We start from the raw sequence: 14,234 nt of genomic DNA on the forward strand, positions 1-14,234 counted from the left end.
AGACATTTTCTGAATATTTCGCCATTTTAAAAAAATAAATAAATAAATAAACACCAGCATTTTTCACTGCTGATTTTGATAAGACGCCCCAACATGCTCTTTGTAAGCAAATAATTACAACCTTAACCAGTGATTATTAAGTGCTAAGTCTTCATATATTGTTCTTGGTTGGATAATTATGGGATTAAGGTGGTGGTGGTTCAACAGCAACGATGCCACAGACTCATATGGACTCACTGTACAGGTGTGAACAACAGTTCAGTCCATCAGGAGATTCGCCTTTTAATCTGCACATGAAAGAAACACAGGCATGTTCGAATTGTAGCACCGGTGAGTGGCCGGTGGTGTTTTATCTGTTTGTGCACATAAAGTGTGTCTTTATGTGGTGAGGGGGGGCTCTGTTGAATAATGTATAGATGCTTGGGTTGTGTACTCACCACTGAGTGAATAATGGATGATCCCATCACAGGTAACCTCACAGGTACACACTTATCTTTCTCTCACCCACCTCTGGGTGTGCGTGTGTACGTGTGCGTGCGCATGCATGACCAGCATGTGTGATGCAGAAAGGATGTGAGGGTGTGATGAAAGAGGTAAAAATAAAATAGGATGTGGTCATGTGTGCGTTTGGCATTTCAGCTTCCTCTCCACTATTCCTTTCTTCCCTCATCTCCCCCTCACACCTGCTCCCATAATGCATGTGTTTTTTGTCAGAAGGTCGGCGATGGTACGTGCACTGACTGAACTGCACATTTAGGAGCCAAGTGTGTACAGTGTGTGCACATAAGATTATCACAGAGACATTTGCTGCACCACACCTAACACTGTTTCGCACTTAGGAGCTAAGTGGGTTTGCATTTTGCTCTGAGAAACTGGACATCCTCTTTTTTTTTTTTTTTTTTCATTGCTCTTGCTATTTCTGCTATTTCTGTAACACACTAAAGCCTGCTCCTGCCATATCCTGTTGGCTTTTACATTAATTTCTAAAGATAATCTTGTAGATATGATTGTTATGATCAATCAAAATGCACATCCATACTGGCCACAAATGCATTAAATCCCCTTATTCTGGTCCAAGGAGCAATGCTGAAATGTAGCATCAGATTCTTGCTGGATATCACGTTTCTGTGACCAGGTGGCTGGAATTTGAGATCATGCAGTTGCGTCTGCGAGAGCTGATAGGGCACACTGTGTGAATGAGTGATAAAATGTCTTTACAGGTGGCACACTGACAGTATGTAAAATAACTAACTAACTAACCAAAAAAAAAAAAAAAAAAAAAACACACACACACACACACAAGACAGGCCACTGATGTCATGAGAGACGTATTTCTCCAGAGTTCATTATGTCCCTCGGCTGGCTGTGTGCCCAGGTGTGACTTTGGAGACGCTTCCCCCCTGAGGGCTTTAAGCTTGTGGCCATTGATACGCAAAGAATTTTAGATCAGTGGTTAGGGTGGCATATCCACTGACAGGCACGTTATTACTCATCAGCCACAGTTCCGCAGATCGCATTTCAAGTGTTAGGAATCTCCCAAGTCACCCTTGAGGCGTTTATGTCACTGGCGTGCGTGGGTCCATCGGTCTTCCGTCAGTGGAGAGGTAGCCTACCTGCTGAGCAATAAGAGTGAGGACGCACGGATCTGGACAGAGGCTTCCTTGCATGAGAGTGGTGTGGAATTGGTGCACGCTGACTGCCAAAAGATGTCCCATCAAACTGGAATTCATGGTAAATGGCTTTTTTTTTTAAGGAATCTGGGGAACTTTTCTTATGGCATGGAAACACAGGTATCTGTTGGTATCTAGGTTTAATTGACTCTTATTTTATTTGGTGGCTTTTTAAAATTTATTTATTTGTTTTTGAACAGTATCCTTGTTGATAATTCTCTGATGTTTCTCTCTATCCTGCAAAAAAGGATCTTGTCTGTCTTCATCACTTGACTATTTGGTGGAACATCACAAACATGATACAACTGCTAGTGAGATTGAGTCTAATTCATTGTACAGGTGACATATTCTGAATTGTGAGAGTTTACTGATTCACAGTGAAAATGTCTGAGTTGTGACAGCCACAAATGTGATGTTTAGCAGCGACAGGCTTTTATAGGTGGTTTAAGAACAATATGCATGTGTTATGGCATTTGCGTAATTGGAGTACAGGGGGAAGGGTTGGCGGAAGCATACCTCTCTCACCTTTCTCACCTGCTCTTACATCATTTATGAGACAACTGTGTTTGGTAACCATGGTGAAAGAGAGAGAGAGGGAGTGCAATTAAAAAAAAAAAAAAAAGTTCTTAAAATTTTATTTTCAGTACCAATTTATCAGTTTTAAATAGGGAGAAATGAGTCTGCATCCCCCCTCAGACTCAGAGGTTTTAGCAATTACTGTGTGCCTGTCTGCTGTCTGTGTCAGATTAGGTGATACCGTGACGATCTGGCAGTGGATCAAATTTTCTCCCTGGAGTGGAGTCTCAAGTTCTTACTTACCCAACTCAGTCTGTCTTGCTATCGACCCCCCGTCCTCAGTTTTGACTTGTCTGCCTTATATCTGGTTACTTTAGCAACATCTGAGCTGAAAGAGTTTCTGGCCAGGGCAAGAGGAGGTGCCATCAGAATAATGAAGATTGTCATCAGAAATGGTAAGCATGAGTCATTCCTTCGATAATGATCCACTGCTGTTAGAAGAAGATTTGATATGTGTGTGTATGTGTGTATGTGTGTGTGTGTGTGTGTGTGTGTGTGTGTGTGTGTCATCAGTCCTGAGATGAATTAGTGATACATGTTCTTTTGTGTGCAGAGGAGCTGGTGTTAGGTTCATACAGAGAGCCTGCACAGACCTGGGACAAGGACTATGACCACTTCCTGCTTCCTCTGCTCATCGCCCAGGAGCCGTGCTACATCCTCTACCGGCTCGACTCTCAGAACGCACACGGCTACGAGTGGATCTTCATCGCTTGGTCACCTGACCAGTCACCAGTATGTGGACGAGAAGTTACAGTGACTTTAACCATATGTCTCACCTACGGTCCTTCAAAGCACTAACCCTCAAGCTTACTGACATAAACTAAGACTGACACGGAAACTATGTGATAAAAACAGTCTTTGAAAAAAAAAGAGCTAAAATTAATGTCTTATAAATCTATCATACAATGGAGATGTAGGTAGGCCTATAATGATTTTAGTTTTTGTCTTTGTTCATGTGCAGGTTCAGAAAGATGATTCATTTTGGGCAAAGAGTTATTTATTTATTTATTTATTTTTTACTGAGTTTGAATTAAAAAAACAAATGCATATTAGGTTTTAGATAGATAGATAGATAGATAGATAGATACATCGATTTTAGATTTTAAAAATAATTTGTAAAGATCATCTTTTATTTTTTGTATTAAACAATAACTGTTGCAAAATACTTGTTCTTAACTTTGTACTTGTGAGAATAGTAAAAGTGAAACTAAATAAATGAATGAACACAAAAAACGTTATCACCAAACTATACCAAACTGACTAGAAATAAAAATAGAGCTATAAAAATACAGACAACTATAATAACCTCGCTACCAGCTCGTTATTTATTGTCTCCTTTGCCCCCGCTAGGTGAGGCAGAAGATGGTGTACGCAGCGACCCGTGCCACACTGAAGAAAGAGTTTGGAGGAGGTCACATCAAAGACGAGATGTTCGGCACAGTAGAGGTAATAAAATCATTCCACTGCCATCCTCTTGTGTCTTCTAGCTTGAATTAGAGTGACAATGTGTGTGTGTGTGTGTGTGTGTGTGTGTGTGTGTGTGTGTGTGTGTGTGTTTGCGTTTGCAGGATGACCTGTGCTTCCAGGGCTATCTGCGGCACATGTCCTCCTGCTCCTCCCCTGCTCCTCTCACAGTAGCTGAACAGGAATTACAACGAATTAAAGTCACAGAGGTAGGTGAGACAAAGAATGCAGGATGTCTCAATGGGATATGAACTGCAAATTAACTCCATATGTGTTTTTCTCTTGTTTCCATTCAGGATAAAGTTGTATGGGTACGTTCTTTCTCTTCCTACTGAGATTTTAGGCATGGGGTGGGGGGTGGGGGTGTATCGGGACACAGACAGAGATATCAAAACAACTTGATCTTTTCTGTCCACAGGATGAACGTAGACGAATTGGTACTCCAACAGCACGAGCAAAGGTGAGTTAAGTCCTGTGACCCAGTATCTACCATTTGCATATTTTCCCCCTTCATTTAGGTGTTAGTTTGTAAAACCAGTGATGACTGAGTGTTGGGAATATTGGTGCAGAGTAGAGTAGTGTAACATTTCCTTGCATCGACTATAAATGCTGCAAATTTAACCCCAAACTGCCAAGAGAAATGAAACACTTTGAATCAATTTATTCATGACAACAAAACAACAACAACAACAACAACAACAACAACAAAAAGATCTAATGTTGTGATAACCTAACTATACTATGAATTGCAACTTTTTGGTCAATACCTTTTTTTTCAAATAAATGAGTAATTCTTTTGTCTATTTTTTACATTTCAGATGTGAGAAGAATGATAGTTTCACATTATTGCATGTTTATTAATAGACATAGAATTTTACTTAAAAGCGCTGAATCGAATCATTACAATTTTGAATCATAATAAAAAATAAAAAATAAAAAAAAAAACGTTAATTAGTGATTTGAACTGCATTGATGTTAAGGCAAAGATTCACATCCTAAGTGCAGGGTCTTGTATGTTTTGGCAACCCTGCAGGTGACGATGGAGTTTGGCTTAGACAAAAGGGCACAGACTCTTCAGGGTCTCGCGTTCCCTTTACAAGAGGAGGCCAAACGAGCTCTGCAGCAACTCAAGCAGAAACGTATCAACTATATACAGCTGGTGAGCACTACCTGCATCGACATGAAACATTTATGACAGATCACAGCGTACATCATGTTGTGTATTCCCTGAGTGTGTTACATGGGAGGCTGGACTGGTGAAGCCAAATTCTGCTTCTCAAATTGGTTCGGTCCAAGATTCTTGGAACCATGGTGTAAACTGAGGAACTGGCATGCATCTTGACCAATTTTTGGAAAAAAATTTAATACTCTGGGAGCATATGACCATAGTATCGTGGTGACTCTTGAGAGCCCAACCCCTCATACCTGTTGGAATAAATAACATACCTAATCTGAGCCTGATAGGTTTCAGATTGAGAATAATAAACTCTAAATCATGTAAGTATCTTAACCAGTGTCCTGATTCAGTCCTGGAGAAGTGAGCAGGATGTTACCGGAAAAGTGCAGCTGCTACCCATAGAAAGGCAAATGCAAAATGTTTTTTATTTGCAGATGTGTACACAAGTGTGAGGGAGTCTCTGTTTAGTGTTAACCTATCCTTGAAGAATAATTCAATTCAATTCAATTCAATTCAATTCAATTCAATTCAATTTTATTTATTTGTATAGCCCAGAATCACAAATACAAATTTGTCTCAAAGGGCTTTACAGAAAAATACAACATCCTCTGTCCTTAGACCCTCACATCGGATGAGGAACAACTCCCTAAAAAAAATTCACATCCACTCAGTTCACATTTGAGAATAACTATTTTCTGCTTCCAGCTGAGAACCAATTTTTCCTTTTGTTAAACACTCCACCATATTTGGTGGAAAAGCAGGTGTGTATCCAGGGCTGGGGCGCAGGGTTGAGACAGAAGAGGGGCTGGAAACAGGGACCAGAGGGGACAAATAGAATTGTAGATTTGCAAAAACTAGAAATGACTGTTGTGAATGTGTTGGTGAATGACCGGCAGCAGAGATATGATCTGGCGGTGTGGTGGTGGCTGAGCAGAGTTTAAGTAAGTTGCAGCTGGCGTGGCTCTGCTCTGACTCCAGCACACCTGTCTGCACTCACACAATCCCACCCACATACACACACATACACACACAGGGAGAGAGCCACTGGGAGAGTGGTAACAGGTTAGTCTGGGGCAGAGTGGGATGTGGAGGGTGTGTCCGTGGAGGCTGCAGGGACAGATGCAGCCCTGTGTTGAACAGCTGAGTGCTTTTGTTAACCAGTGGCACAGGAGTTACATAATCTGCTGCTCTAATCAAGAGTCGCTGTGTGTGTTTGTGTGTGTGTATTGATGTATTTCTTTACAGTCCCCAACATGCAGGAATATGGCTTACATCGTCTTTGTGTGTCCCCTGGGCTCAGTGCAAAGCTTGTTTCTGTGTGTGTTGCAGAGGTTGGATGTAGAGAGAGAGACTATCGAGCTTGTCCACACCAACCCGACAGAGACCCACGAGCTTCCCTACAGGATCCCCACCGACTCTCCCAGATATCACTTCTTCGTCTTCAAACACTCCCACCAGGGCCAGCTGCAGGAGGCGTTGGGTCAGTACAGTGTCAGTGTCAGTGTACGTTTGGCGTGAGAGGGCGTAGGTCTGATCAGCTCTGTAAATGGACAGGTACAAAGGCAGGATGTTTTTTATGTCACAACTAATTGTTGAACCTTTAGAAAGGACCATGGGCCTAATTCAATATTGCATCATTTATCTTTTTTTTTTTTATTTTTTTTTTTTTACCTGCACTCATTTGAGCCAGTTTTCTATTTTACTGCTCAACTTAGTTTAACAGAACAAAGGGCTGTTTTGTGCATTTTTAGCAAATGTCAGATGCTGTGCAGCAATCATGGAAGCACACACTCTTTGCACACAGGCTGGCACAATCATATGATAAACCCTCGTACAACAATAATAATAATAATAATAACAAAAGTGGTTTTAACAGGTAATGATATAATCAACTTAATGTTAAGCACAAAGTAACCCTATTTCAGATCTCTACAGATGTTATACCATGACTGCATGTCTCTTTCAGTGTTCATATACTCCATGCCCGGGTACACCTGTAGTATCAAGGAGCGGATGTTATACTCCAGCTGTAAGAACCGGCTACTGGACGAAGTAGAGAGAGATTATCAACTGGAGGTCACCAAAAAGGTGCAGATCAACAAATCCACCACCACATCCACACACACACACACACACACACATCCACACACACACACACACACACACACACACACACACACACACACACACACACACACACACAGACACACACACACACACACACACACACACACACACACACACACACACACACACACACACACAAATATACAAACACATTCTTTGTAAACTGAAAACAAGGCAGTAAACAAGACAACCACTTTGAAAACCACTGTGTTAATATTATAGCCAACATTATGGTTGCCTTGGAGGTCTCACTCTCATAAAATATGAGGGAGTACTTTAAGATCATGTTTTAGTCTTACCATACTTGCATGTATTTGTCAGTGTTCAAATATGGCATCAGAACTATTTAATCCTGAGCACAAACCAAAAAATCTTTTCAGGGTCCTTAGAGCAAAAATCATTTGCTATGGTAGTCTGCTGCTTACAGCCCCCCTCTAGCCATTGATTAAACCTACATTACATTCATTCATTCATCTTCTAAACCGCTTCTCCTCACTACATGTTTTGTTTTTGTTTTTCATGAAAAAACATCCCTTCATGCCTTAAAACAGCTTAAATGTAACTCTACACCTTGTGCCTATTAGGTATGCCATGCATACTTAACAGGTGCAAGGTGTAGCGTCTATGAATATGCAAATAGTCCCCGCCCACCTCCCTACCCGCTCACACACAGGCTCATAACTTGTGTTGGATAATCTCTCCATATAGGGAAAAAAAAATCAGCAAATTGATTTGTTACACTAACATTGAGTACGTTTACATGCACACCATATTCCGGTTCGGCTCAATATTCCGGTTAAGGTAACTGCGCCGCGGCAACTGGAATATTCCGTTTACATGTCACTTGGCATGCCCCCGTGTTTCGGCGTATTCCACTCTCTGACGTAATGCAACACTCAGCCGCGGGGGGCAGCAGCACGCGTATAGGCGTCTGGTCTGCCGGAAAAACAGACGAAGAAGTCTTCTTCCTCGTCTTCTTCTTCTTTTTCTCGTTCTTCTGTCGCTATTTCTATGTTTTCTCCCATCGATATACTCCGTGATATTTAAGTCTTTTATTAGCTGAAGGTGGACTGCAGTCTCCTGGCTCTTGCTGCTGTTCGCCATGCCGTTTTCCCCGCTTGCAGTAACCATAGCAACGAAGACGCCACAGAAGTCCTTGTGAGTCGAGCATGCGCAGTCGTGACTGAATATTCCGGTTCGGGGCATTTTCCGACTAAGGTGTTTACATGCCCCAATATTCCGGTTGGAACAGGAATATTCCAGGGGTCTTATTCGGAATTCTCTCCAACCGGAATATGACCTTAATCGGGTTCGGTGCGTGTTTACATGACACGTGCGCAACCGGAATATTCGCAATATTCCGGTTAATACAGGAATAAGGTCTGCATGTAAACGTGCTCATTGTTCATGCGAAGGAGCCGTTTCAAGTTGGTCTTTTTTTTTTGTCTTTTTTTTTTTTTTTTTAAAGTAAAACACTTGAGTGACATGCAAAGCAACACCCCATCAGCTGATGGGATTGGCTGTCGGATTTGTGACGTACCAGGGGTGTGTCTGAAGATTTTAGGGGCATACACAGTCACCTCTACCTTCAGTAGGCGATTGTAAAAACACCTCTCTAGTGACAAACTTTCCACAGATACAAGTCAGTATAGTCAAGGTCAGACATTTTATGGGACACAAACACAAGAAAAACGCATTTTTGAGCGGGCAGGGACTTTAATGAAAGTTAACTTGGGGGGGTCTGAAACATGAAAAAAGTTTGATAACGAACTGTTGTATATTAAAGAATAAAGGCCATATTGAAATATGTAGCCAGTAATCTGTGCGTGCATGTGCCTGCTGATGTGTATGTATCAATGTGTGTGTGTATGTGTGTGTGTAGATGGAGATAGACAGTGGAGATGGCCTCACAGAAGACTTCCTGTATGAGGAGGTTCACCCGATGGAGCACACCCTAAAGCAGGCCTTTGCCAAGCCCCGAGGCCCGGGAGGAAAGAGGGGCAACAAACGGCTCATCAAGGGTGCGGGGGAGAACGGAGAGGAGAGTTAGATGTGTGCACACAAATACAAGCACATGCACACAGGCAATCCAACAGCATATCTATGAATTGACTTCTTCTTTGGCTGCTTAGCATCTAGACATTTCTTCTTCTTCACTTCTACTTGTGGACATATGAGGACATACATTTTATGCTGAACTTCAAAAAAAAAAAAAAAAAAATCCACCATAAAGCAGAAATCATATGTTTCCCTTTGGTGTAAAGATGTTAAGTCTCAACATGAACGTTGCTATCATGACAGCGATATTTGAGTTTCATGGCTTCATGGTCATTTACTGGGAATATGAGCACTTTTTTTTTTTTTTTTTTTTTTTTTTTTGCTTCATGACTGTTAATATTATGTAAAATCACATTTCAGTGTAAAAGTACAAGAAAATATTCAGAACATGTGATAAATTGGCAATAATTTAAGATAGATGGGCAGTTCTGCAGATAATTATGAAGATCAAGAAATCTTAAGCATACACTGTTTTTAAGTGATCATCTTGATTTTTCCCATATGCCAGTTACTATCAGTGTTGCAGGCAATATTACACATCTATATTGTCTGTATGTGATGAGCTGAAGAGCTCATCAGTTTTTCTCTCAGTGCTGCTGAACCAGACATCTCTAATGTCAGCACGAGTTAGTAAGTCAGTTTTAGGGAAGGATGCGCTTCATACATATTGATTTGAATTATTCAAGATCACTGGGAAATGGCTGTGAGATTCTGTTTTAGGGTGGATTCCTCTTTCTTTTGCCCACTTCTACGCCTATGCTGTGCCCATGGTCCACTGTTTACCACGTGTAAATTCACTCACACCTCTTACACAGTTGCCTTAGCCTTCTAAGTCACCCAAGCAAGGTTTGACTACATTCAGCTGAAGGCTGTTGTTTTACATGGTCCTAGAATAAAATATTTTTATCTTTACTTCCTCGTCTTTGCATCCATGGCTTTGTGTGTGTGTGTGTTTGTGTGTGTGTGTATGTGTGTCTTCACGCACACATACATTCTGAGATGTCGGAGAGGCCTGACTCTCTCACAGTCATGTGAGCCAGTTAAAGATCCATAAGGGATCCAGGCTCAGCAGCAGAGGTCAGTTTCTGTGTGAGAGCGTTTTCCCAGAAAGCGCTCTACCAGGAAGCCCTCAGCTGCCTGTCATGCTGCATTCAATTCTCATCAGGAAGCTGGTAGATAGCAGCTTCTGGCTTGTAAAAATGACATTACTGACAGCTTTAAGGTGGTTAGCAGCAATGATTAACCCTGATTTTTATGACATTCTCTCATCACCAAAAAGAAAATATTTGCAGTTCAGTGTAGGAAATGGTTTACACATTTCAAATAAAATGACTAGGATGGACAAATTGCATCACATAATCATTTTGTGATCATAGTTTTTTTAACATGTACAAGGCACAACCAGGCTTCCTGGATTTTTGTTTAGTGTTGTAGCAGCATATAATGGCTCAGTGGTTAGCAGTCTACACTGTTACCTACACAGATTTGAATGTGGTATCTGTATTTGCCTGGTAATGGACAAGTGACTTTTTCAGACTGTCCTACTGTCTTTCCCCCCAACATAATGTTGGGACTGTCTCCAGCCCTGCAGGCGTGGCCCTACCAGGAATAGGGTGGATTAACAATACAAAGAATTAGACAGTGCAATGTTTGATTTGCTGTAAACATAAACCAGATGATGCTTCTCACTAAGTGCGCTTGTGTTCAAAGCATGGACAGGCTGAGAGTAATTATCATGAGAAACCAAAGTCAACCATATGGCGCTGGGTGTCATTACTCCCACGTGAAGCAAATGCAACATTAGATGCAAAGCATGAACATGAGGTGGAACATGAGCTGTGTCAAGACGGCCAGAGAGAGCGAGAGGAACACCGGAAACAGGGCTGCGTGCCTTCCAAATAAAAGCCTGGAATGTGGCATTGTAGGAGGATATGTGGTATATGGATTGATACGGGACAACGAAATCAACCCAAAATACTCAGCGGAATTGTTGCACTCGATATTGACTAAATGAACTCAGTGATGGGCATTCAAGAAGAGGAGTGCCACGAGTCTTCAGGGTTTTATTCCGACTGAACAGGACACCAGGTGATTTCTCTGAGGATGAAGGTGTGCTAATCGGTGCAATCTCCTTGTCTGGTGTTTAACCTGAGCGATCTCCTGCTGACTGATCGGCTTTCCCGCAGCCCGACTCCCAGCCCTACCTGTGCCGTGAAGCGAGTAGGCCTACTAATGAGATCACTTTGGGCTTTATTTTGAAAGTGTCCCTGCGCAGCTCCGTGAGAGCGGGCGGACAGCGCCGGGCTGTGTCACTGCGGGCGGTGAAACACAAAACATTTCTTGGAAGCAGATTCCAAGAACTTCCGTCAGCCTCAATCTGAACATAGAAAAGAGGCGTCTTCTCCTCGTCCCTCCACTCCCCAGCATAAAGAGCCGCGTCTCAGGAGCTCTCTCTTTCTCTCTCTTTTTAAAAAAATGTATTTATTTATTTATTTATTTATTTTTACCGACCTTTAATAGTACTCTACATCTGAGATGACAGGTGACACACACAGTGGTGTGTTACAATTATTATTATTTTTTTACCTCCGTCTTTTATGATAATTAAGTTACAAGGAATGTTTTCGATTTTTTCCGCCATCTTCCAAGAGGATAATTGTGGTATTTTGTAATTAGCCTACTGTAAAGAATCAACGGATTTATTCCCTGGGAATTAAGTAATTTTAAAGTGCTTACGATTATGATTGATCCAAGGTGAGCTTATGTCGAGCTGTGGTCTGCTATGTGATATAAATGGTCTAAATCTTTGTTAACCTGTGGTTCCAAAGGTTGTTTTATTATTTGCATTTCATTTTATTATGTAGACTATTTTTATATGACCAATTAAAAAGTTTTAATATCAGTGCGTCTAATGTCAAGACAATTCTAATTATGGACAGTCATAATAAGCATTATAACATGATTCATCTATGTGCCTTAAGCGTTTATAAACTTAATAAGTGTAATAATTTATGGTTATTTATCAGTCTAATACTGCTTGCTGAGTTTGTTTGCGCAGTAAGTATATAATTGAACACAGTGATTTAATCTTATAATAATAATAATAATAATAATAATAATATATAATATAGTCTAAGCTCATGTGCTTTCATGATAATAAGACCAAATGAAGCCATTCTGCATATAGCCTATTTACACCTGAAATGTCCTGTCCATGCTCTGCTGGCCTCCTCCAACATCAGACCTCTGTTGGCAGGGCTGCCATCGGATCCAGTTGCCAGGGCGATGACTATGTCTCATCATGAGGAGACGAGGGCTTCATGTTGCACACACCCTCCATCTCCGCCCTGGGACCCCGCCGAAGACCTCCGCTGCATCACCACCACCTTCCAGTATCTGCACACCTCAGGTACTCGAACAGGTTTATGTTTTGTATATGTCTGCATAACAGTTCATGTCTCCTTGTGTCGAGCTGGCAGGGTGTCTGCAGTGTGTAGCCCTCAGCGAGAAGGTTGTAGGTTAGAATCTTAGCTCTGGGCTTTTCTGTGTGAAGGTTGTTCTCCATGTGTGGGTTCCCTCTCTCTCATAGTTCAAACACATGTAGATCAGGTGAACTGATGTAACTGTGAATGTGCGTATGTGTGTGTGCGTGCGCACACGCGTGTGTGTGAGTGAGTGAGAGACAGAGAGAGTTTTTGTCTCTGTGTTTTCCCTGTGATGGACTGGCAGTTTGAGTAGGGTGTTTCCCTGCCCTCCACCCAATGTATACTGGGATGGGCTCCAGCATCTTGTGACCCTGAATAGGAAAAAGTGTTTGTGGAGAATGGATGGATGACACAGCAAGTTTTACATATTGGGTCCAGCTCATATAAACATTATTTATCCCATTTGTTGGACACATTTATCCAAATACCTGGTTAGTACATATGTGTTTAGTGTTAGGCACAGAGCACAACAGGAGGAACAGCGAGTGTTGGCACTGAGGGAGAAATGAGAAATATTTTCATGATCTCCAAACTGGGGCTGATGCAGTAGGGTCTGATGACACTGTATATAAGAGGCATATGGGTTTGGCAGTATAGCTGTAACTTGCAAGCCTCTCTCTGACTGCAGGTTGGTACTGGGGGCCCATGTCAGCAAGTGAAGCTCGAGATGCTCTTCTGAAAAAGCCTGAGGGGACATTCCTGGTGCGCGACAGCAGCCACCCTCAGTACATGCTGACCCTATCAGTGAAAACCCGCTGTGGACCCACCAACGTCCGCATAGAGTACAGGACGGGCTGCTTTTGGCTGGACTCCAGTTCTCCTGGCCTGCCTCACTTGCAGTCTTTCCCCAACGTCCTCAGCCTCATACAGCACTACATCGGGTCGGGACATTCTCCACAAGGCCAGACAGCCGATGAGGACAACCTTCATCCAAAAGCAAAGCCTGACCCTGGCCAGCCCACAGCTAAGGACAGCGGAGTGCTTCTGAAGCTGATGTGCCCCTTAAACAAGCCTCAGGCCTTCCCCTCCTTACAGCACCTCACACGCCTCACTATCAACAGACACACCTCCGGCCCCGAGCTGCTGCCGCTCCCGAGGCCTCTGCTGCACTACCTGCAGGACTACCCCTTCCACATATGAAGCTCCTCTGGCCCACCTGGCCCTCAGGCTCAGTGTCACGTGTCACAACCTCAAACTGTGAATCGGCGATTGTTTCTGACTCCAGCCAACGACAGGATGGCACACAAACAAAATGCTGTCATTATTCAACTTTACCATTATCTAAATCTCACAGAAACCTCATATCCATCATATCTGCTGATTTTTTTTTTTTTTTAATGTTTTTATATGTTCTGACTCTTTTATTTGAACAATGAAAATATATGCCGTTTGGTCTTCAGGATTTTTTTTAACCACAAGTAGGAAGCAGAATGGGAGTCAGCAGGGACCTCCCAAGATGATATAATTCACAATACTTGGGTGCAGATTCATCATGTACTGCAATTCTGTAATGATTGTGATTCTGAGATTTGATTTTACGATATTGTCCAATTTTGTTGTTCTTTTAAACACCGGACTATGGAAAACAACATTTTTTTTCACACTACCATCTGTTGCATTCTAAGCATAAACTTTTTTCCGCCCACCTTGAATAAAAGAAAAATGTGTCTTAAATAA

General features: G+C 42.1%; 2 protein-coding genes across 4 annotated transcripts; both read left to right on the forward strand.

Moving 5' to 3' along the window:
- The first annotated feature begins 1,706 nt into the window (after positions 1-1,706).
- Positions 1,707-9,309, forward strand: twf2b (twinfilin actin-binding protein 2b). 2 transcript variants are annotated; one of them, XM_030050730.1, is made up of 9 exons: positions 1,707-1,731; positions 2,564-2,641; positions 2,800-2,978; positions 3,597-3,692; positions 3,815-3,937; positions 4,744-4,869; positions 6,217-6,367; positions 6,854-6,975; positions 8,897-9,309. In XM_030050730.1, exons 1-9 carry the CDS (start codon positions 1,707-1,709, stop codon positions 9,062-9,064), a joined length of 1,068 nt encoding a protein of 355 aa, XP_029906590.1. In that variant the 3' UTR covers positions 9,065-9,309. The 2 variants fall into 2 exon arrangements, with proteins under 2 accessions (XP_029906590.1, XP_029906592.1); XM_030050732.1 differs by having other exon boundaries at positions 3,815-3,919.
- Positions 9,310-11,529: 2,220 nt separating this feature from the next.
- Positions 11,530-14,234, forward strand: cishb (cytokine inducible SH2-containing protein b). 2 transcript variants are annotated; one of them, XM_030050753.1, is made up of 3 exons: positions 11,530-11,826; positions 12,315-12,481; positions 13,186-14,234. In XM_030050753.1, the coding sequence occupies exons 1-3, from the start codon at positions 11,813-11,815 to the stop codon at positions 13,695-13,697; spliced, it is 693 nt and encodes a 230-aa protein (XP_029906613.1). In that variant the 5' UTR covers positions 11,530-11,812; the 3' UTR covers positions 13,698-14,234. The 2 variants fall into 2 exon arrangements, with proteins under 2 accessions (XP_029906613.1, XP_029906614.1); XM_030050754.1 differs by having other exon boundaries at positions 12,329-12,481.

This window comes from Myripristis murdjan, chromosome 5 (genome assembly GCF_902150065.1).
Source record: "Myripristis murdjan chromosome 5, fMyrMur1.1, whole genome shotgun sequence".
Lineage (NCBI taxonomy): Eukaryota > Metazoa > Chordata > Actinopteri > Holocentriformes > Holocentridae > Myripristis > Myripristis murdjan.